The following is a 22,066-nucleotide window of genomic DNA, read 5'->3' as shown; positions in this document are numbered from 1 at the left end:
CTTTCTTACAGGCCAACATGATTCGTCATGCCACTTCTGCACTATTTCACCCTTCCACCAACGGTATGGCTAAACGGATGGTCCGCATTACCAAGGATGCTTTAAAGAAACTGACCTATGGAGACTGGCACCACAGGTTGGCAGACTTTCTTCTTGCGTGCCGCACCACACCTTCAACTTCTACTGGGAAAAGCCCACTGAACTTCGCTGGGGGCGCAAACTGACTAGTAAACTTGACCAGTTGCACCCAGACAGACTGCCTCTTATGGCTACACAACTCAGGGCACCGAGGTATCTGCAAGTAGGTGCCCCAGTATGGACCCGTAATTACGGGCCAGGTCACTTGTGGGTTCCTGCTGTAGTATGCAAGGTTACTGGTCCTTTGTCATACGAGGTCTCATTGGATGATGGTCCTTCGGCGGCATATCGACCAGCTGCGTACAAGACTGGACTTACCCTCGGAAACTCCTGGGCCTTTTCCAGGGGGGAGGGGGACCACTATGGGCAAAGGGATGGGTGTTGGCAGCAGCCGGGCCCAAACAGAGAGGCCACAGACGGCCTATTCCAACATTCCACAAGTGTTCCAAGCAGGAATCCATGGGAACTAGAAAGCACACAGGCACCAGTGCCTACTCCAGCCAGGGAGTCACCCAGGGGGCATACTCATCATTCACCAATACCATTCAGCACTCCAGTCAGGGAGAATAACCAGGAGCATCCTAATAACTCAAACATTGCAAGAGAGCTGGCACACAAACAGCCTAGTCGGCCCAGTACTGCTACTGTTTCCAGAAGGAGGCATTCACACAGGGAGGTGGTCGGAGGGGCAAATCCCAATTCTGACACCTCCGGCATAGATGGGGGTGGCAACTGAGTTTTGGGGAAATACTGAAACCCCAGACAGTCCCGTTACGGGACTGGGGAGCGAAGGAATGCAGCTCCTTGATAGGTCCAGTGTGGGCCTGGGAGGCTCTACAGAGTTGCCTAACAGTGGCAGTTTATTAGAGGGGTCAGAGAGCCTGCAACTAGGCAGGTCAACCAGGTTATTGGGAGAACAAAGTCCTGGTCTGATGAGCCCGGTGGGCAAGCAAGCAGACCAGGCAACGGGGCACAGCCCATGGGGACCACCAGGGTCTGAAAGAGGGGGCAACTTCATGTCATCCTCTGGGCAAAATGGAATTGGGGATTCTCAGGGTCTAAGGAGGTCACAGAGAATCAAGAGATCTCCTAAGTACCTTGAGGACTTTGTAACTTTGCTGGCAAAGCAGAAACAGTGAGAGGGTGTCTGCTGTTGGGAACAATGGAAATACGGGCATTGGGCATTAATGCCCAGAACAATAGCCTGGTACCATTTGGAGCATGGTTTGGCACACCACACTCATGTTGAGGTCGCGTGTAACTATTCATATAGTTTATTAGTCTTAGCTGGGGGGAAGGTGTGTTGTGTCCCGAGCCTGCAAAAGCAGGCTCGGGACGTTGCAACAGTCCCGGGCAGTTGCAAACTGCCCGGGACCAGACTGGCTGGCACTGGCTTCACACGCATGTGCGAGGCACGGAGCATGCCAAATGTTGCCATTCGGAAGCGTTCTTAAGAGAAGCAGAGAGGCCTGCGTGCCTCAGAGCTGTAACGAAGTAGAAGAGACTACAATAAAGGCTTTTACGAGATGTTCTGTGCTTATTCGCCATTAAGCTGAGGACTCAACACTGCATATGAGCAATTTAAAGATTGTTAGCAGCAGATTCAAGCTCTCATGATCTGTAAAATTTACAGTCTCTGTTAATTCTATTAAAACCTAACGTGAATGCAAAAAAATTAAAACCCTCTCAATTCAATAGGATTTATTTATTTGCAAGGATATTTAGGACATAAGACTAATTGAGGCAACATTTCTACAAGCACCTAAATATAAACCATCACTGAATATAGTGGAACATATATGTGTATGCATTTAGTATTATTATTTAGTTGCTTTTCAAAATAATCTTAGGCAGCACTACAAAATTAGGCTATTAACAATAAATCTATATATTATCAAAAAAATTCTTGTTAACATTTTTATTAGTTTGGATTTTATTACTGTTATGAATGATCTAGAGTTTAATTAAACAAAATATTTCAAACCATTGACATCAAGTCAATAGCAGCAATGAAAAAGGCAATTACAATATATATATATAGTTTTGAAGATACGAGTCTCGAGTATATTAATATTCAAAAACTAAAACACAGATCACCGAGACTGAAGAATTTATTTAAAAACTTAGTTTTCGTCATTTGCTGACATCGTCAGAGTTCTAGCCAGGTTTGAGAATCATGTTCTTATAGTCTCTGTAAAGCCAAGTATTTGGCTAACGAGTGTTTTACCACTCTATTCGGCTCCCACACACCCCCGTAGTTAATTGCTCTGTTGTTTCCATCGCACTCATTGACAGCTGTTTGAATTTCAGTGCCCTGCTCCTCTCTTTGTGCCCCGCCCGTGTGGAGTCTGTGCTCTGCCGCACGCAGTCATCTCACTGCAGATGACAGGCTTCCAATCACTACTACTTGGACCACACTCCCCTATATCCATGGAGTGTCAGAGACGGCTGCAAGAATATTATCTGAGCATAACATTAGACTGGCGCATAGACCCTATCAGACTCTTTGAACACGGGTAATACACCCCAAAGAACCCTTGCCCATGAGTGAGATGTCATCAGTAGTATATCAAATTAATTGTAATAATTGTGTATACAATTATGTAGGTGAGACCACGAAGCATCTTTGGACAAGACTGTATGAACATCAGTTGGCCATCAAACGCCATGAGCAGCAGTCCCAAGCATGGGCTCACACTGCAGAACACAACCTCAAGTTTAACTTCACTAAGGCCAGGGTCATTGCTCATGATGCAACAAAGGGCGGCCGTCTCCTAAAAGAGGCATGGCTATCCAACAAGCATTCTATCAACTGGCATATTGAATTGTTACCAGCTTATCAGACATTACACCAGCAGATATCTTTAAATAAGAAAACTGCAAGGATGAAACAGCCATAGATCCTCACTGATACAAACAGGTCAACAGAGGATCGTATCCCTTCCTCAATGGACTTAGGGTCACAGCAAATGATTGAGAGGAGGTAGATGGCGTCGATGAGTGATAGCAAAAGGCTTGGAACCAACATGGACAGGGACAATGACAGCAAGAAAGAACAACCAGTTAAAACGGCAGCATCGCATATGCAAATGCCAGAAAAGCAGCGAGATGACTGTGCATGGCAGAACACACACTCCATACGGGCGGGGCGTGAGGAAAGGAGCAGGGCGCCGAAATTCAAACAGCTGTCAACAAGCGCGACAGAGCAACAACAGAGCAATTAACTACGGGGCGGGAGTGCTCATTAGCCAAACGCTTGGTGTAACAGAGACTATAAGAACTTGATTCTCAATCCTGGCTAGAACTCTGACAATGTCAGCAGATGCTGATGAAAGCTAAGTTTTTAAGTAAATTCTTCAGTCTCTGTTATCTGTGTTTTAGTTTTTGAATATATATATATAATAGTATACATAATTTTCAACATTTAAAAAAAACACTTTTAATACTGTAACTTTTATTCTGAAGCTCTGACACAGATTAGCAGAGCAGGGTGGGCTGCTTCCTGATGCAAAAAAATTTCACATTTTGACTGCTGTTTGCTTTTGAAGACAAATGCAATGCATTTTGGACAAGAAGCAATGGATGGAAACTAACCAAAGAGAGAAGCAACCTAGAACTAAGGAGAAACTTCCTGGCAGTTAGAACAATTAATCAGTGGAACAACCTGCCTCCAGAAGCAGTGAATGCTCCAACATTGGAAGTTTTTAAGAAGAGACTGGATGGCCATCTTTCCGAAATGGTGTAAGATTTCCTGCCTGAGCAGGGGGTTGGACTCGATGACTTCCAAGGTCCCTTCCAACTTTATTATTATTATTATTAATAATAATAATAACTCAAGATAGTGAGTATATCTATTATTCCTTCCGCCTATTTTTCCCATAGCAGCCCTGTAAGATGATAATAAACAGGGAAAGATATTTGGGATATTTTATATTTGTAGCCCACCTTTGTTTTGTGCAGTTCAAGCTAGTATATTTAGCTGCTTCTTACTCCTATTTCCCCCCCAAAAAACCACCCAGTAAGACTACTTGGGCTGAGACAGATTGACTGACCCAACATCATCCAGTGGGCTTTCACTCCTAAGGACCTAGCACAGTTGATTCTCCTTCAAAATAGTAAGCATACTATATATAAAGTATATATCCACTTAGGAAAAATATTTCTATGACTAAATGGCCTTTGTGTAGTGGTAGTATTTGTGAGACTGACATGAATGATAAATAATGATAGTGCATGTTTCTACTTCTTGCCTGTAGGATTTTTCTTTTAGACTCATTTTCCCTTAATTTAAATGTTAAAGTTTTTTCTTAGCAGCTATTTCACAAGTATTCTTTATCCAGAATGTTCAATATTGGCCCTTGCCACAGAAATAAAATCTATCGCAGTGACAAAAACAACAGCAGGACGGCAATGCCTTCAGCTTTCCTATTATATTTTTATTGTTATTTTGTAAGTCTGCCCAACAGCTCAGCTACAGTTATTTTGCTAATGAATGAGTCTCTCAAAATAAAGCCAGCTAGATTAAAGATTTGATGATATGGGTAAGGAAGATGCTGTAGCCAAACTCAGGAACTTTCATGCCAAGTCTTTAAACGTTTTCAATAACAAATGGTAGATGGCACCAAAACATACAAATTCCCTTCCTCTTACAACAGCTTTTTAGATTGTACTGTCTAAGACAACAACAAAACAATAATTTTGCATTAGTAGCAGAAATGATCATATAGTGCTCACACACCACCTTTCCTTCAACTTATATAAGTATAAAAGAAAAGCATTCAATTAGAAAAAAATATTATACTTGTATCCACCTTTTAATATGCAGTAGGTGGCCAACCTAATATTTCTCCCTTCTCCTATTTTCCCTACAATAGTGCTCTGAAATGACTTAGGCTGAGAGAGAGTGACTGGCCCAAGGTCATCCAGCTGGTTGTCATGGCTAAGATGGGACTAGAATTCATGATCTCCCAGCTCCTAGTCTGGTGCCTTAACCACTAAACTAGATGATTTGCCAGTTTAGTATAAGTCAAACCAACTAGAGCTTATCTCTTATGTACACTTCTTTGTTTGAAATTAAAAGTACCTGCAGGATATTGGGAATCAGCTGGAGGACAATTCAAGAGAGCTGGCTTTCTTAGTTCTTCTTCTATGCTGACATGTCAGACTTAAACCATTCCCACCTGCTGCTATTTTCTCCACTAAATATTATTCTTTTCCTGGAATTTCTACTCTCACTTGTAAGGAAAACAGCAGCTAGAATGTATAGAATTAGATTGGGGATAATTCAATATACTTTACCCCCTGTGCCCTTTCATCTCTAAAAGGCTTTCAGCCCATAGCTCATTCACACATTATTGTGAATGTGTTAAGGCACAGAGCTTTTTTCACAAATAAATACAGTGGTAGATCAATAACTAGATGGAGCTAGCACTCCTTAAAACTCACTCTTAGATTGGTAAGGTAATTAATCTGTCATTTCTTTTTCTTATGGAAATGTATCTTCACAAATAAATGTATCCATACAAAATTGATTCTAAGATTATTCTTAAATCAAATCTTAAATAATTAGTAGATGATTCTGCTATTCCTCCCACTGTTTTCCACTGAAGAGTGGAAGCCCAAGAGACTGAATTCCAACAAAGAGAACAAAGAATGAGTGGAATTCACTTTCATTTCTCACTCTGGAAGTAGTGTCAACTTGGTTTTGAGCAGTGGTTCTTAACCTTTTTGAACGAATCGTCCCCTTGAGCCAATGAGGAAGTTGTCATCACCCCCCTCCCCCAGTATAATCTCTCAATTACAACATAGGAAATAATTTTTCAATTTATGTAAACACTTTTTTGTTTTCTTTAAAATTGTCGTCAGGACATATGATGCAAATAATTTATTTCCAGTCTTTTTCCCATATCTCAACTGTGTGAAAAATTTTGGTGCCACCCGTCACTTTATTCCCAAACTTCGTGATACATGTATTTCATTATTATCTTATTTATTCAAGACACTTAAGTGTAATGACACTGAAAACAAAATTCAATTGCAAGAAAGTGAAATGCCCGAAAAGAAAAACAGTAACATTTAATGACTGAATTACAAGTGAAATTTAAGATGCAAAAAGAAACATAAAAAGGGCATAAGAACAAACCGCAATGCAGGAACTAAGAATTTCAAGACAAAAACTCTGAAACTAAATTAAGATTCGAGGAAAGTATATATAGTCACGCACACTGTAAAAAGGATTAAAAAGACACAAAGAAAATATAATATCGAACTGGAGTGCACGCTAAAAAAGTACAATACAAAGAGACACACAAAACAGCATGCGATGTTTTGAAAGAAGCACTCCCCCCTCCATCACTGCCCATTCTGGCCAATGGTGCGCCACTGTATGGATAGAGCAGGGGTAAGCAACCCAAAACACTCAAAGAGCCACTTGGACCCATTTCCCACCGAAAACAAAACACTGGGAGCCGCAAAACCCTTTTGACATCTAAAATGAAGATAACACTGCATATATCCTTTTTTACCTTTATTATATATATCTTCAGTGTTATCTTCATTTTAGATGTCAAAAGGGTCTCTCTCTCTCTCTCTCTCTCTCTCTCTCTCTCTCTCTCTCTCTCTCCTCCCTCCCTCCCTCCTTCCCTCCCTCTCCCTCTTTCTGCCCTTGGTCTGCCAATCCTCTTCTCCCACTCAATGTGTGTGTGAGAGAGAAAGAGAGAGAGAGAGGGAGAGGGAGAGGGAGAGAGAGGCACTTGCGCTTCCTCTCTCTCTTTCCTCTCTATCTCTTTTTCTCTTTCCCCTCTCCCTCTTTCTCTCTTTCCTCTCCCTCCCTTCCCCCTTCTTTCTCCAGGTGAGGAGAGAGAGAGAGAGAGAGAGAGAGAGAATGAAAGGCAGAGGGCGCCGAAGGGGCAGGAAAGGGGGCAGGAGACAGCAGAAGACCCCCTGTCACTGCTGGAGGCACCCAGTTCCACTGCCCGCCGGGCCTACGGAGACGCCCCTGCTCACGGTCACGTTGGCAGGCCGTCCCACGTGCCGCTGGCGTCCCCGGGCTCAAGTCAGGGCCACGGGACATCTGCGGAATGCCCCGCGCATTGGCTGCATCACCAAACCTCCCCTCATGCCGCCAGCGTTCCTGGGCTTAAGTCACAGGGCATCTCCGGAACACCCCCCCCCCGTCAGCTGCATTGACAAACCTTTTCCTGCGCTGCCGGCATCCTCAGTCGGAACTGGGGCAATGATCCGCCTCTTGCCAGGACCAATGCTGACACCTCCCGTGCTGCCAGTAGGTCTGTTGTGCTGGAGGAGCTGGGGCCGTTACACACCGCGCGGTGCTCCCGGCAATCCACAACCCATCAGCGTCACCCAGGGAGCAATGCCCCTGCCAGCCACCCCCCCAGCCAGGACTACTGCCCAGGGGGCAGCAGGAGTAAGAGGGGAAGGAGGAGGAGGGCAAGGAAGCCGGTGCCGGGCCCAGGAGGAGGTGCTCCCATGGGTCCAGCCGGGGCTCTTCTGCTGCTGATTGGAAAATGCCTTCCCCCTCCCTTTCTCTCCTCCCCATCTTCTGCTCACCTCACATTCTTCGCCGACAAAGCAGCCAGGACTCCAGCGCGCCTTCCTGGCCAGCTGGGCCAACAGTCCCACCGCTGGGGATCGCAGGGGCTGCTCTCTCTCAAGACCGCAGCTTGTGGGAAGGCTGGCCCGCTCAGCTGAGGCTCTGGCGGGCTGCTACCAGCGGGGATCCTGGGGCTTCCCTGCACGGTTCCCCGGCCATGTGCACCTCGGATGGGGCTAGTCAGGGAAAGGGACTTCCTGGCCTTGCTTCTTCCAGGGGGCAGGGCACCTGGGCGCAGGGCCAATCAGGAGCCCTGTGAGAGGGCAAATATGAGAGAGAGAGAGAGAGAGAGAGAGAGAGAGAGAGAGAGAGAGAGAGAGAGAGAGAGAGAGAGAAGCACAAGTGTCTGTCTCTGTCTCTGCAAATGGCGGAGAGGCTCGGAGCCGCAGGGGAAGGCTCAAAAGTGTCCCCAAAACTTCTCGCTCCATCACCCCCATATTGCCCCCTTTTTGTTCCTTAGCCCCCGAGTCACCCCTTTTTGTTCCATCACCCCGCTGAAAAATGAAATCACCCACTGGGGGCGATATCGCCCAAGTTAAGAACCACTGGTTTAGAGGACAAGGCCAAAAAACAGGTAAAAGCAATAAGGTGAGAGTTCCAGAGACATGGGAGAAACTAAGCTGTCTTAGGACAATTTAGGATCTGTAGAAACATCAGACCAAGAGCCTCAGCAGAGTAGACCTACCAAATATAAGAATACATTCTTATTGTTTCTGAGACAAACATATATCAATAACAATGAGCAACCCTAGACAGGAATGCCCCAGAAACCCTGCTTAAGACAATCTATTTCACATTGCAACTTCCATAAATGATCAATCCTATCCTTGGCATATTGAAAACCTTCCATCAAGATCAATAAACCACATAGGTTACTTTCCTACAGAAACAGTTCCAAGAATCTAAGCAAGTTTTAGAAAACCATCAGTGTAAAATAGGGATCCGAGCGCTACATGAGGTGGTTGCAATGAAGAGAATGATATCTAGGGTAAATGGTTTGGTGAAGGATGGAAAGAAGAGTGGCTGACAAGACCCACCCCACCCATTAATTACAACCACTCCATTTACTAACCTGGTGACTTTAAACAAAGGGAACAGAGTCCAGGTTTCTTCCCTCCTGCAATTCGCCCGACGCCTAGTTAAGGACAGGAAAGGAGGACATTCAGGAACAAACAAGTTCAGAAGGGCATTGGGAGTAGGCAACAGGTTGGGATGAATGGAGGTTGTAAGAGACAAATGCATCAGATAAAACAGTGATGTGGATTTCTTTTTTTAAACAAATATCAGAAAATATTTTTGTTTAAAAACCAAACATGATGAAAAATGGGGAAGGAGAAGCAGAAGGGAAGGAGAGAAGTTTTGCATCACAACATGTAACCCTGGACAGTTCTCTTTTGTACATGCAGATGGCTTGCCTGCTACTACAACAGACACAAGGGGGAAAAATTAGGTTCATGCAACTTACCAGCCATTTCAAAACAGAGGAACAGATATGTTGGCAATCTTACACATAACCTGGTATTCTGGCAATTGATATATACAACTGCTTAATTTATAGAATATGAGCAGATGTGTTCCAAATGTGCACCTGCAAGCTAGAACATTTCAAATCTATTCTGGGGCAATAAACACATATCTGGCATACTGGGTGCATGTAATAGGCACTCTCACAAGCTGCCGATTGCTTCAAAATCTCCATTGTCCAGAGAGCAAATTAATAAAGTTACTCCCCACCCTGTAGCTTCCAAGGATGGTTTCTACCACTTAATCTTATTTCATCTTCAGGCAAAATCAGATGGATCCATTTCCAAAACATTGTTACAGTTTCTAAGAGTGCTTCTGGGTTTATGCATGACCCAGAAAAGTAACTAGAAATACTGATGAACTTTAAAGCATATGTTTTATAGCATGCTAGCTTCCCATTTATTTTTAATGTAAATCACTCCAATGGATGCTTACCTGAACCTATCCTAAAACTGTGTCTATTCTTTTAAGTGCTGTGAAAGTCATTATAATAGCTACACCTTCTTTCATCTATCAGCCTTCCTACCTATTTCATCAAGTTGCTGGACTGCACCACAGTAGATGAAAATATGTATAAGGTGAACAGAAGAGCTTCTGATGATTTGTAAGGTGTAGCCATCAACTCCCTGGTTGGGAATTGGCAACCTAGCAACTTTAATAAAATATTCTGAAAATTTCAGTCTATCTATAAAAGGATATGCAAATGTGAAGGCCTTATGCTTCCAGAATACATTTCATGTTTTGTTGGTATTATTAGGCTTGTATATATGCTGCAATTATAAAATAGAAGGCAAAACTTGCAAAAGTTTAAAACAGAATTTGGATTCCCAAGAATTCCAGATGTCATTTAAAAATAAAAAAAAATCAAGTCTGTGATTTATAAAAGTGTGTTTATGTAGATTACTCAATAGGTCTCTAGAAATCAGGGAGCTGATTACAGGAATTCCCATGCAATCAGCAAGTTTTAGGATCTTGCATATATACTGCTCACAAAAATAAAGGGAACACAAACGTATAGGATCCTATATGTTTGTGTTCCCTTTATTTTTTTGAGCAGTATATATATTTTTGTACCTCTTTGCTAATAGGAGAATATGTTGTTCCAAAAAACTGAAGATATCATATACATACATGTATGTATGTGTGTAAGTACACACACACTTATACAATATGTACATGTCTACAAACAAATACACATAAATAAAAGAAAATTATTTCTTATCATACCTTTTAAAAGTTACACAATTGTCAGCTTATCAGAACACATGTTTATTTTCTGCTAAATAAACCTAATTTATTTCCAGTAAATTATAAATATATCAGAATAAAAATATGATTGCCATTAGGGATAGAGGAGAAATGTGTTTAGTTCTCATGTGAATGAAAATATATCTACTTTAACATTTCTGAACAATTACATTACCAGAATACTTTCACAGGAAGACTTTATATCACTTTGAAAGTAGCTGCACATTTCTTTGATTTTCTCCAATTGCATCTTTTGCTATTCCTATACCCACTTTCCCATAAAGCAAGCACAATCTACATGATGCAAATGAAGTACATCCTCAGAGCCAATGTCTATCAACTGTTGTGAATAATATTAACTTTGAGAAAACCACCTTGTGTGTAGGAACAATCGAGATAGAAAAATGCCAACACAGCATGAACAAACGAGATGATACCTCCCGCCTACCAGCCATTTGGAAACCCACCCTTATTGACAAACAACTCCCTAACACAAAGAATGATACCAGACCCACACTCACAAAAACCACACAGGATGTCACCACCACACATCCACGCAAAAAGCAAACCCAAAGCCACACCGATAATGAGGCATGACCACAAACCAGAAGCCAGACCACAGCTGCATCATTAGCTACTTTAAACCCCTCCAATCCATACATGAAGCAAACTGACACCCACCATGAAGACGAGGCACGACCACGAACGCGAAGTCAAAAAATAGCAAGGCAGCCCATCATCTTAAACCCCTCTGCAACTCAGACTAACCTGAGCACAACAAAGCCCCCACCCAAGCAGAACACTCCCCCATCCAACCAGAGCACAGCCAACCCCCCATTCAATCAGAGCACAGCCAAGCCCCTAACCAATCAAAACACACCTCCACCCAATCAGAACACAGCCAAGCTCCCACCCAATCAGTTCATACCCCCACTGGCAGTTAAAAGGAAGAAACAGCTAAGACCACACATTGCTGCTCGAAGCACGAAGCTGAAAACACCAGCCTGAAGATGACGAATGGGACTTCATCGAAACGTCGCCAAGACACTTCCAATTTTACGCGGGGGAAAACCCGAACAGCCAAAGACCTACATATATATATATATATATATATATATATATATATATATATATACACACACACATACATACATACATACCATATATGCCGGCGTATAAGCGACTTCCGCAAGCGCTAAAATCGGCGCCAAAGATGGGGGTCGTCTTATACGCTGAGTCGTCTTATACGCCGGAAATACTGGTAGTTTCCGGCGTATAAGACGACGTTCTAGGAATGCGGCCCAGCGACAAAGACGGGGGTCGTCTTATACGCCGGGTCGCCTTGTACGCCGGCATATGCGGTATATATATATGCTCTCCAAAGCCGACAAAAATCTTATGCTTTGAAAACTGGGTGCCAGGTCCTAGAAATACACAGCACCCAAGACTGTTGTATTTCATATTTTGCTTCAGTAGGAAACAGGGCAATTCTTCTATCCGTTCCTCATTGTGCTGTCCTATTCAAGACTCCAGGGCCTGGATAGAGACAAGGGATAAGTGAGCAATAGATGACACTGCTTAAAAGCTTTTGCAAAAAATCTCATTTCACCAGAGTTGACAGAAGTTGAAGAAAGACTGACCATTGACCAATGACAGAAAAGGAACTGGGACCTCCACTGTCCTTCATCCTTCAAGGCATGCTGCCACATGACCTTTTTATCATATTTTTCTGTTCCTGGTCTTCTAGTTGTCACTCAGCTGCCAGACTTTGCATTTTTACTCTAGCCCCTTAAAGTTTGCAACACTGACAAGTATAGGGCAGAGAAGTTCATGACAAGGCTTATGCTTGTTTCTCCCCATCCATTCATGTTACCAGTTCCAACATTCACAATTACTTCCATTTACAAAATGAAACAGCGAAGAACAAAGGAATCAGGTAAGAGTAGGTTTCTGTGAATCTGAAGACCAAATTCTTCAGATTCAACAGAACCTCAGTTTAGTACTCTTGACCAACAATGAGCTTTTTGTTGTTGCCTTCATAAATTTCCATATTAGTCTTTCAGTGACACCTACCACATAAGTTGGATTTCTATTTTCATAATTTCTCTGCAAACCTCCATGCTTATTTGGTTCTTTATTTATAAATGTTTTTCCATATTACAAATCTATTATGATTATTTGATTCGCCTTATTTAGCTTTGATTAGTTAATTGCTCTGTATATTCATCAAACCAGGATTTCTCTATATTTTTATATTCCCCATCTAACGCACCATAAGGAACAGATGCTATATGCTTTTTGTATAAATCTCAGCGTGGTAGTCCTGTCAGATGCTACTTATACATATAAAGGACTAGGAAAATATAGGAGAAAAGCCTTCCCTCCCATCATTTAACCGGATCTTCTATTTGTTCAATACTACTCTGAATTTGCACTCAGGCATAAGAAAAACTCAATGCAAACCAATGCATTTTAAAATTTATAATTGTAATTCATGCTCACGCCAATTTGTCTCCCATATTCTTCTCCTAAAGCCTTTTTAAAGATCTTTTGATGCTCTACTATAATTTCAGATCTATGATATTTTTTTCTACTAATAGCATCTAAGAACACGATCATGTACAACACAAGTTGCAAAATTGGATCACCAAGAATAAATGAGAAATTTATCCCATCAGAAAATCTATTCATTTTGAACATGATAAAAATTCAGAATAATCTGGAATTGTGCTTCTGGATTCCACATTTTCCCTCCACTATTTTGATTTATTTCACAATTCAAAAAATGTAACAAAAGTGTTATGTCCTGAGCCTGTGCAAGCAGGCTCGGGGCATTGCAAACGGTCCTGGGCAGGTGCAAGCTGCCCGGGACCAGACAGGCTGTCGCCAGTACTTGTGCGCATGCACAAGTGCTGGCGCGCCAAAAGTTGCAGATTGACCCGGGAATGGCCTATAAAAGAGGCCGGGAGTTTTGGGCGTTGTCGGTGACTTGTACCTAGTATGCTGAACTGAAATAAAGAAGTTTCCTGAGAACTACAACTGCTTCTCGTGTCTTGCCATTTCGCGAAGGACGCAACACTGGTGACGAAGGTGGGATGCCTTACATCGACAAAAGAAAGGTGTAAGCTTACCCGAGTGAGTCCTGAGTGGCAGGAACGGCGTTGACTCGGCAGCTACCCGCCAATCCAGTGAGCATCGGGGGTAGGCTGGCTGATAGACCCTTCCTTTCTACAAAATGGCAAAAATTGGAAGGCTTTCGGAATTCGACGTCTCACATCCGGAGAGGTGGGAGTCCTACGCAGCCAGGGTGGAAAACTATCTCAAGGTAAATCAAGTAAGGGAAGATAGTTTAAAGGCTGCCACTCTGCTGTGCGTTTGCGGTCAAGACACATTCGAAATCGCTGAGAACTTTGCAGCACCTGTTCCTCTAGACTCTGTCAGCTACGCAGATCTTAAGAAGCTACTGAAGGAGCACTTCCAGCCCAAGATGTCTGTCATCACATGGCGCCACACCTTCGAACAGAGGGATCAACGACCCGGAGAATCGGCCAAGGAATACATTGCCGCGCTGAGAAAAGCCGCTAAACACTGTGAGTTCAAGGATCTCGAAGAACGACTGAGAGACAGATTTGTATGCGGACTAAGGCATAGAGAGTTACAGAAGAGACTTTTTGCCAAAGAAGACTTATCATTCCAAGATGCCTTGAGAGAGGTCACCGCAGAAGAAGCAGTGGGTGGCGCTATCAAGAACATGCGGCCGTCAGAAGCACTCCAGATGCTGCGTCCGTGCACCAGGAAGGAATCCAAAGGAACTCTGAGGAGGATCCTGATGATGAAGTGGAGCGTCTCTACCCCACGAAGGAAGGGAAACAGAAAGGAAGCTCTTCAGCTCTCCCCAAGTACCTCGGTTGTGGAGATCGCCACAAGAGAACCGACTGCAAGTTCCGCTCCGCTATCTGCAGGGCATGCGGAAAACAAGGACACATTGCAGCTGTGTGCCTAGGTCGTCAGAAGGTACAACCTCAGGAAGAATTGCGCCTGAAAGGTACCAGGGTTCCCAGCCAAAATAGGGTGGGGTTTTCTGCTTCGCGAAGAAGCATCTATAGGACAGGCACACACAAGCCCATTAAGAAAAAGCTGTCACTTAAGGTGAAGCTACAAGGGGTTCCATTGGCTATGGAACTGGGTATGGGGTCTGCACTTTCGATCATTTCCATGCAAACGTTTAGGAAGATTTGTTCTGGCAGTGGAACTCAGGCCAAGTTGAGGCCTTCTGACATTGTGTTAACAGACTTTCAAAACTCCAGAGTGTGTGTTAAGGGGGAGGCCACCATTAACGTACAGTATAAGGATTTTGAAGGTCCACTAGATCTAATAGTAGTAGGGGGTGAACGAACGAGCCTCATAGGACTCGATTGGTTTGAGGCCTTGGGAATACACGTCACAGGGCTCAATAGTCTGCAATCACTTGACCTACAAGAAGTCTGCAAAGAATTTGCAGATGTTTTCAGCCCCCAGCTGGGCACATACAAAGGACCCCCTGTGTCATTAAAGCTAGACCCCACTGTCACTCCCATTAGAATTAAAGCAAGAAGGGTCCCTTTTGCTTTGAAAGGTAAAATTGACACTGAATTGGACAAACTGATTCAGCAAGGAGTCCTAGAACCTGTTGACTCCAGTCCCTGGGAAACCCCCATTGTCACGCCTCTCAAGGCAAATGGGGACATTCGCATCTGTGCTGATTACAAATGCACTCTGACTAAGGCATTGCAGCAACATGCCTATCCTGTTCCTGTGGTCAGTCATATTCTGGCCTCCCTCAAGGGGGGGACGTGTTTTTGCAAAGCTTGACCTAGCTCAGGCATATCAACAGCTGCCTGTTGATGATGATGCTGCTGTAGCTCAGACCATTGTGACCCATAGAGGAGCATTCAAGGTGAAGAGGCTACAATTTGGAGTAAATGTCGCTCCTGGAATTTTCCAAAGCATAATGGAAAACATACTACGGGGTATACCAGGGGTTTGCCCCTATTTTGATGATGTCTTAATTGCAGGAGACTCTACACACAATTTAGCTGAAAGATTAATGGCTGTCCTGTTAAGGTTCAGGAAAACGGGCCTCAAGCTTAAGAAGGACAAATGTAAAATTGGGGTGTCTTCTACTGATTTTCTGGGATTCAAAATTGATGCTACTGGGATTCACCCTGCTGAATCCAAACTGAAAGCTATTATGAATGCTCCTAGGCCAAAGTCTAAGGCCGAACTACAGGCTTTTCTGGGCCTTCTGAATTTCTACAATTCCTTTCTTCCACATAAGGCTAGTGTAGCTGAGCCTCTTCACAGGCTATTGGACAAACAGGCAGTGTGGCAGTGGTCACAAAAACATGAAGCAAGTTTCAATGAGGTCAAGGCCTTACTCACTTCTAACAGTGTACTTGCACATTTCAATGAATCCCTTCCTGTGTGCATCGCTTGTGATGCTTCTCCTTATGGGGTAGGAGCTGTACTAAGCCACCTCAGGTCAGATGGAACTCAGGTTCCTGTTACATATTACTCCAGAACCTTGTCTTCTGCCAAGCGTAATTATGCTCAAATAGACAGGGAGGCTTTAGCTGTTGTTGCTGGAATTAAAAAATTCCATGATTTTTTATATGGCAGGCATTTCACGGTCTTCACTGACATAAGCCTTTGTTGGGATTGTTTACCACTCGTAAGCAAACTCCCCAAATCATCTCCCCCAGAATGCTAAGATGGTCTATCTTTCTTTCTGCCTATGATTTCTCCCTATTTCACAAACCTGGGAAGGAAATGGGCCATGCTGATGGCCTCAGTAGGTTACCCCTGCCGGTAATAGAAGCTGACCCTGCACCAGCTATCAATCTTCTCTCCATTCAGGCCTTGCCCGAGTCTCCTTTAAATGCCAGGGATGTAGCCGCTGAATCAGGCACAGATCACACACTTTCACATGTCCTTTCTTGGGTTTTATCTGGGTGGCCAGAGAGCTGTCCTGGCACTGAGTTCCAGAGTTTCTGGTCTAAAAGGAACGAGTTGTCCATCTTCCAGGGTTGTCTGCTTTGGGGAAGCAGAGTTGTCATCCCTACCTCAATGAGGACTAGGGTCTTAGGTTCCCTCCACGAGGGTCATCCTGGCATTGTATGCATGAAGGCGCTTGCACGCAGCCATTTGTGGTGGCCTAGGTTAGATAGAGACATTGAAGCTAAGGTGCACGCATGCCACCTTTGTCAACGCTCGCGCCCCAAAATGCCCCAAGCTCCTGTACATAGATGGGAGGAAACACAGTCTCCATGGTCTAGGGTGCACATTGACTACGCTGGGCCTTTTCAGGGTCAATTCTTTTTGGTCCTAGTTGATAGCCATTCAAAATGGCTTGAGGTTGTACCTGTCTCTTCCACCACCACTGCAAAGACTATTCAAGTACTGAGGGGGATTTTTGCTGCACACGGGCTTCCAGACGTCCTCGTGTCTGACAACGGCCCTCAATTCACTTCTTCCGAATTCCAAGCTTTCTTACAGGCCAACATGATTCGTCATGCCACCTCTGCGCCTTTCCACCCGTCCACCAACGGTATGGCTGAACGCATGGTTCGCATCACCAAGGACGCCTTGAAGAAAATTACCTATGGAGACTGGCATCACAGGCTGGGTGACTTCCTCCTTTCTTATCGCACTACACCATCCACTTCTACTGGGAGGAGCCCAGCTGAACTTCGTTGGGGGCGCAAACTGACTACCAAGCTTGACCGGTTGCATTCGGACAGACTTCCTTCCACACTCACACACCCCAGGGCACCTAGACAACTGCTTGTGGGTGCCCTGGTTTGGACTCGTAACTATGGGCCTGGCCATTCATGGGTCCCCGCCACTGTATCCAGAGTCACAGGTCCTCTGTCTTACGAGGTGTCTCTGGACAACGGTCGTGTCCTGCGTCACACATCGACCAGCTCCGCACTAGACGGGACCTTCCCACTGAGACTCCTGGATCTTTTCCAGGGGGGGAGGGGGACTCTTTAGGGCAAAGGGAAGAGTACAGGCTGCTGCCCATCATTAACGAGGAGGCTACAGACAGCCCATTCCAAAGTTCCGCGAGTGCTCCAAACAGGAATTCACGGAGCCCAACTAGATATCAGGCACCAGTGCCTACTCCAGCCAGGGAGTCACCCCGGGGGCATAATCACTATTCACCCGCATCACTCAGTACTCCAGTCAGGGAGGATATCCGGGAGCATCCAAACAAATCACACCCTGCAAGAGAGCTGGCACACATTCCCTGTAGTTGGCCCGACACTACCCCTGTCCCTAGAAGGGGGCAAGCATACAGGGAGGTGGTCGAGGAACCAAATCCCAACTACAACACCTCTGACTTCACTCAGGGGACAACTGAGTTTTGGGACAGCACTGAAAACCCCACAAGCCCGGGGGCAGAACGGGAACCAGGGGACAGACAACCTCCGGAGAGGTCTTGGACGGACCTTGGAGGTTCTACAGAATCGCCCAACAGTGACAGTCACTTAGAGGGGCCAGAGAGCCTGCAGCTAGGCAGGACAACCAGGTCAAAAAAGAAAGAAGCCCTGGCCTGACGAGCCAGGTGGGCAAGCAAGCAGGCCAGGCATTGGAGCACAGTCCTTGGGAACCACCAGGGTGTAATAGGGGGGACAGATACGCATCACCCCTCAGTCAAGGGGTACTTGGCAGGTACCCAGAGATTAGGAGGTCACAGAGAGCCAGAAGACCCCCTAAGTATTTAGAGGATTTTGTAACTCTATTGGCAAAACAGAGTTAACAAAGAACATTCCTGTGCACAGAGGAAATAGAACACTGAGACTGATGGAAACAAAAGAAATGCATAGTATGAGGTAGTATGGCACTACACTCACAATGGGTTATGTGTTATTATGGCATGATCAATAGTCTTAACCCGGGGGGAAGGGGTGTTATGTCCTGAGCCTGTGGAAGCAGGCTCGGGGCATTGCAAACGGTCCTGGGCAGGTGCAAGCTGCCCGGGACCAGACAGGCTGTCGCCAGTACTTGTGCGCATGCACAAGTGCTGGCGCGCCAAAAGTTGCAGATTGACCCGGGAATGGCCTATAAAAGAGGCCGGGAGTTTTGGGCGTTGTCGGTGACTTGTACCTAGTATGCTGAACTGAAATAAAGAAGTTTCCTGAGAACTACAACTGCTTCTCGTGTCTTGCCATTTCGCGAAGGACGCAACAAAAAGTGTAAAGAAAAAAATGCACATAGAAAATATAACTAAAGAAATACATGCAAAAATGTATTTCTATATAAAACAACTGGTTCAAAGCAGAGCACAGTTTAAGAAAAACTGGAATAATAAATATATATATTAACATTCATGCATAATAGAAAACATGTATTTTTCTGACAAATTTCAGAAGACTGGAGTCAAAAGAGAAAATCAAAACTGCTACTACTACTACTACTATACTACTACTACTACTATTATTATTATTATTATTATTATTATTATTCCTCTCCCATGTCTAGATCAAACTGTAAACTGCCAGAATGAAGCCATCTTCTTGGCTTTGTCCTTGGCCAAAAATAAGTCACTACCAGTACATGTTTCTGGTAATAGTCAAGATATATTGCTCTATGGTCTCCTTCCTCCATCTGTTAATTAAATTTTGTTCCAGCATACCCTCAAGAATGTTTGTTCTTGCAATAAAACTTTTGTTAGATCTGAGTTGGCATGCTTGGAGCATATGTCCATTCAGAAGATGTCAAGGAGCATTCTCTTGCTTAGTTCTCTCGGCATCTGCTTCTACCTCTTTCCTGATCTTAGATGGGCAATGCCAGTGAGAATATATGTCTTCTCAATTGGTGTAGGTTTGAAAAATCTGTATTGTTCCATTGATGGCAACAACAAACTTGTTTCTCATGCACACTGGAGCAACAGCAGATATAATACATCAATATGCATCAAAATCAAAAGCCATACACAGAAAGCAGGGTGCACACCTATGCCTCTTCCCAAGTGAAATCATTTCTAAGTTTTGCCATTGTGGTAAACTCCACTTTAGAATTCCTTGCATTGTTATATCTTCTTATCCTATGTCCTCTGGGGCAATAGATACAGTGAAAGTTATGTAGCTATGCATTACTGCTTTGACACAACTAGTACTATGCCTCTAATTGGTTGACTGATTTCCTCAGAGTTACTATTAGTTCCATATTCTGTTTCTTGTTTCCATTTCCTCCATTGATAATAGAATAGATACCATTCCTTTGATTCATTTACTTAGAATATAGCTGGATCATGTATCCTTAGGTTTTTTTTTATCTAAATGTAATTTCCTAATAAAGGTTTTCTTTTGAGTTATCTTATTACTTTTTTCCCTTCTCTGCAGGCATATTTTGCTGCTTAATGCTATTCCCACAGCTTTCAGTCTTATTTGGCTTCAGTAGCTAATGTTGAATTTAGAATATCTCCTTGATGTGATTTTTCCCTCTTTCTCATAATGCAACAAAAAAAGAAAAAAAATGATTCTGTTGAAAAGAAACCCATGCAGAAAGAAAAATTTGCTGGGTTATTTTTTCACAAAGAGTACTTTGTTCATTTGTTTTAGCAATAATTTATTCTGAATTTTTACATCCATTGAATCTGAAGATTATGCATTATTTTAAAACCTCAAGTTATGTGGGGAAAAAGCTAATAAATTCTTTAGCCATGAACCTGCAATAATAGTTCATCATTAGCCTCTTGCAAGAGAACAACCTAATGAAAGTGGGATAGGCAAAACAAGGTTGATTAACCCTCCAACTCAGTTTCTGTATGAGATCTGACATCAGGCTCTTGGTAGCTGACTCAGCTGAAAGCAAGATTCCCACAGAATCTTCTTTAACAAGATTTATTGAAATATTAAGGAATAAAGCTACAAAACCTCTAGCAACTGGATTATGTTCATTTTAGAATCCATTTATCTTTCACGTCATTAGAGTGCAGACTTTAAAAGCGGAGCCAATGTTTTCCCAATGTCTTTCCTGTGAACCAGTGAGCTAATTTGTCTTTTTCCAGATAACAAAGGGAAGTATAAAAGTTTTTTTTAATAGTCTAAATACCTTGGATGAAAGGAACTCTGACACAACCTGAGCTTTTGGTTCAAATCTATTATTGGCCATTATGCTACTGGAACAAGAGAAAAAAAATCTAATTTACCCCAACCTTTAAAGAATGCAACCCCCATATTTTTAATATAAACAGAGTGTAAAAAATACCAAAAGTGGCAAATAAGGACTGCACCAGAACTAAGCTCCTTTTGAACCCAAGAAATATTTTAGTCATTTTACTCTATGGAAAAAAATACTGAATGATCACTGCCCAAGCTATCCTGTTCAGGTAAAAGCAGAAAGCACTGAATCAAAAACAAAAGGAAAGACTTGAATCCTTGGGATGAGTTCACAAAACATAAGAAGTCACAAGCTATAGTATGATTTTAGTTACACATATTGCTGCTTATAACCCATGATTAATAACTGGGCACAGGATGAAACCAGCCATTCAAAGATTCCTGCCTGCTCAAACACCCGATTGGCCGGTAAAAAAGAATATAAACAAATCATACATTCCATATACCTTAGATTTCTACTTCTGAATACCAGTATAATTGGAGCAATATTTCATCTATGCTAAGCCACATGCTTCATACATATGCTGAGTCACATATCCTATTTATATACCTTTGGCTTCCTGCTAAACAGTTGCAAGAAATTTTACATTGTAGACCCAGGTAGGTTTGAACCTTATCATATTTCATTGTGCAGACTGAAACAAACTCTCAAAGAATTAAAGGGACATTCAGGGTTTAAACTGGGCCAGGGTTAAACTACAAAACTGATGTCAATTCATGGGCTGAGCCCCAAATACATGAAAGAACAGAGATGTGTTTCTAAACATGCAGAATGCCTTTCGCTCACCACTGAGTATCTGCAACAAGCCCCTCATACATCTGGGAATAGGGGCCAGTATGATATCTCTTCTGGAAGACTCCTCGTCAGAAGACGAAGAAGAACTGGACATGCCACAGGCTTTGCACGGCTCAGGGACAGATGTGCCACAGGCTCCACACGGCGCAGTTCCAGGCTCAGACCACCAGGAGGCAGATCGTCCCTCTCCTGGGTCAGAAGGAGAAGCCGAAGCTCCACCAAGCCCTAGGGAACATAGGCATTTGCAGGTTCAGTACCACAGATGCAGCACACATCCAAGAATAGGTCTCCTGTACAAGAGTGGAGCCACAGTCACAAGGAGGAATTATTTCTGTTGGATGTAATGGGAAGCACTGGGACATTGGCAGAGACTACAGATGGAAAGAATGTCTTTGAATATTTAGAGACCAATACAGCCATTCTACTTGCCAAATTGGCAACACAGTAATTCCAAAGGCTTCGGTAGAGCAGGCAGTGTTTTCAGGTCTACCACCGCTAACACTGTGAACAGGGGATGAAAAAGATATTTCAAATAGTGTATTGCTATAATATATCTTTCTTTTAATCACACCTGTTTATCAT

The 22,066-nt window shown here is 43.4% G+C and overlaps 1 protein-coding gene across 16 annotated transcripts in view; it reads right to left on the bottom strand.

The window, feature by feature from the left end:
* Positions 1-22,066, bottom strand: part of SRCIN1 (SRC kinase signaling inhibitor 1) — a 386,975-nt gene that overhangs the window by 299,881 nt on the left and 65,028 nt on the right. For 11 of the 16 annotated variants that reach the window (XR_005555471.1, XR_005555472.1, XR_005555473.1 and 8 more), the window contains 2 exons: positions 21,476-21,709; positions 8,823-8,885 (listed from right to left, as the gene is read on the bottom strand). The exons of 3 other annotated variants lie outside the window; for them this stretch is intronic. Coding sequence is in view for 10 of the 13 variants with exons in the window: in XM_039333051.1 (XP_039188985.1) it covers positions 8,823-8,885; positions 21,476-21,709 (297 nt within the window). In the remaining 3 variants the exon portion in view is untranslated. The remainder of the gene's footprint in view (positions 1-8,822; positions 8,886-21,475; positions 21,710-22,066) is intronic. 2 more of the 16 variants (XM_039333054.1, XM_039333058.1) reach the window with 2 other exon arrangements.

Source organism: Crotalus tigris, unplaced genomic scaffold, assembly GCF_016545835.1.
Source record: "Crotalus tigris isolate CLP2741 ecotype Arizona unplaced genomic scaffold, ASM1654583v1 scf7180000024472.5447098, whole genome shotgun sequence".
Lineage (NCBI taxonomy): Eukaryota > Metazoa > Chordata > Lepidosauria > Squamata > Viperidae > Crotalus > Crotalus tigris.
The sequence above is the reverse complement of the archived record's forward strand: the minus strand, read 5'-3'. Positions and strand labels throughout refer to the sequence as shown.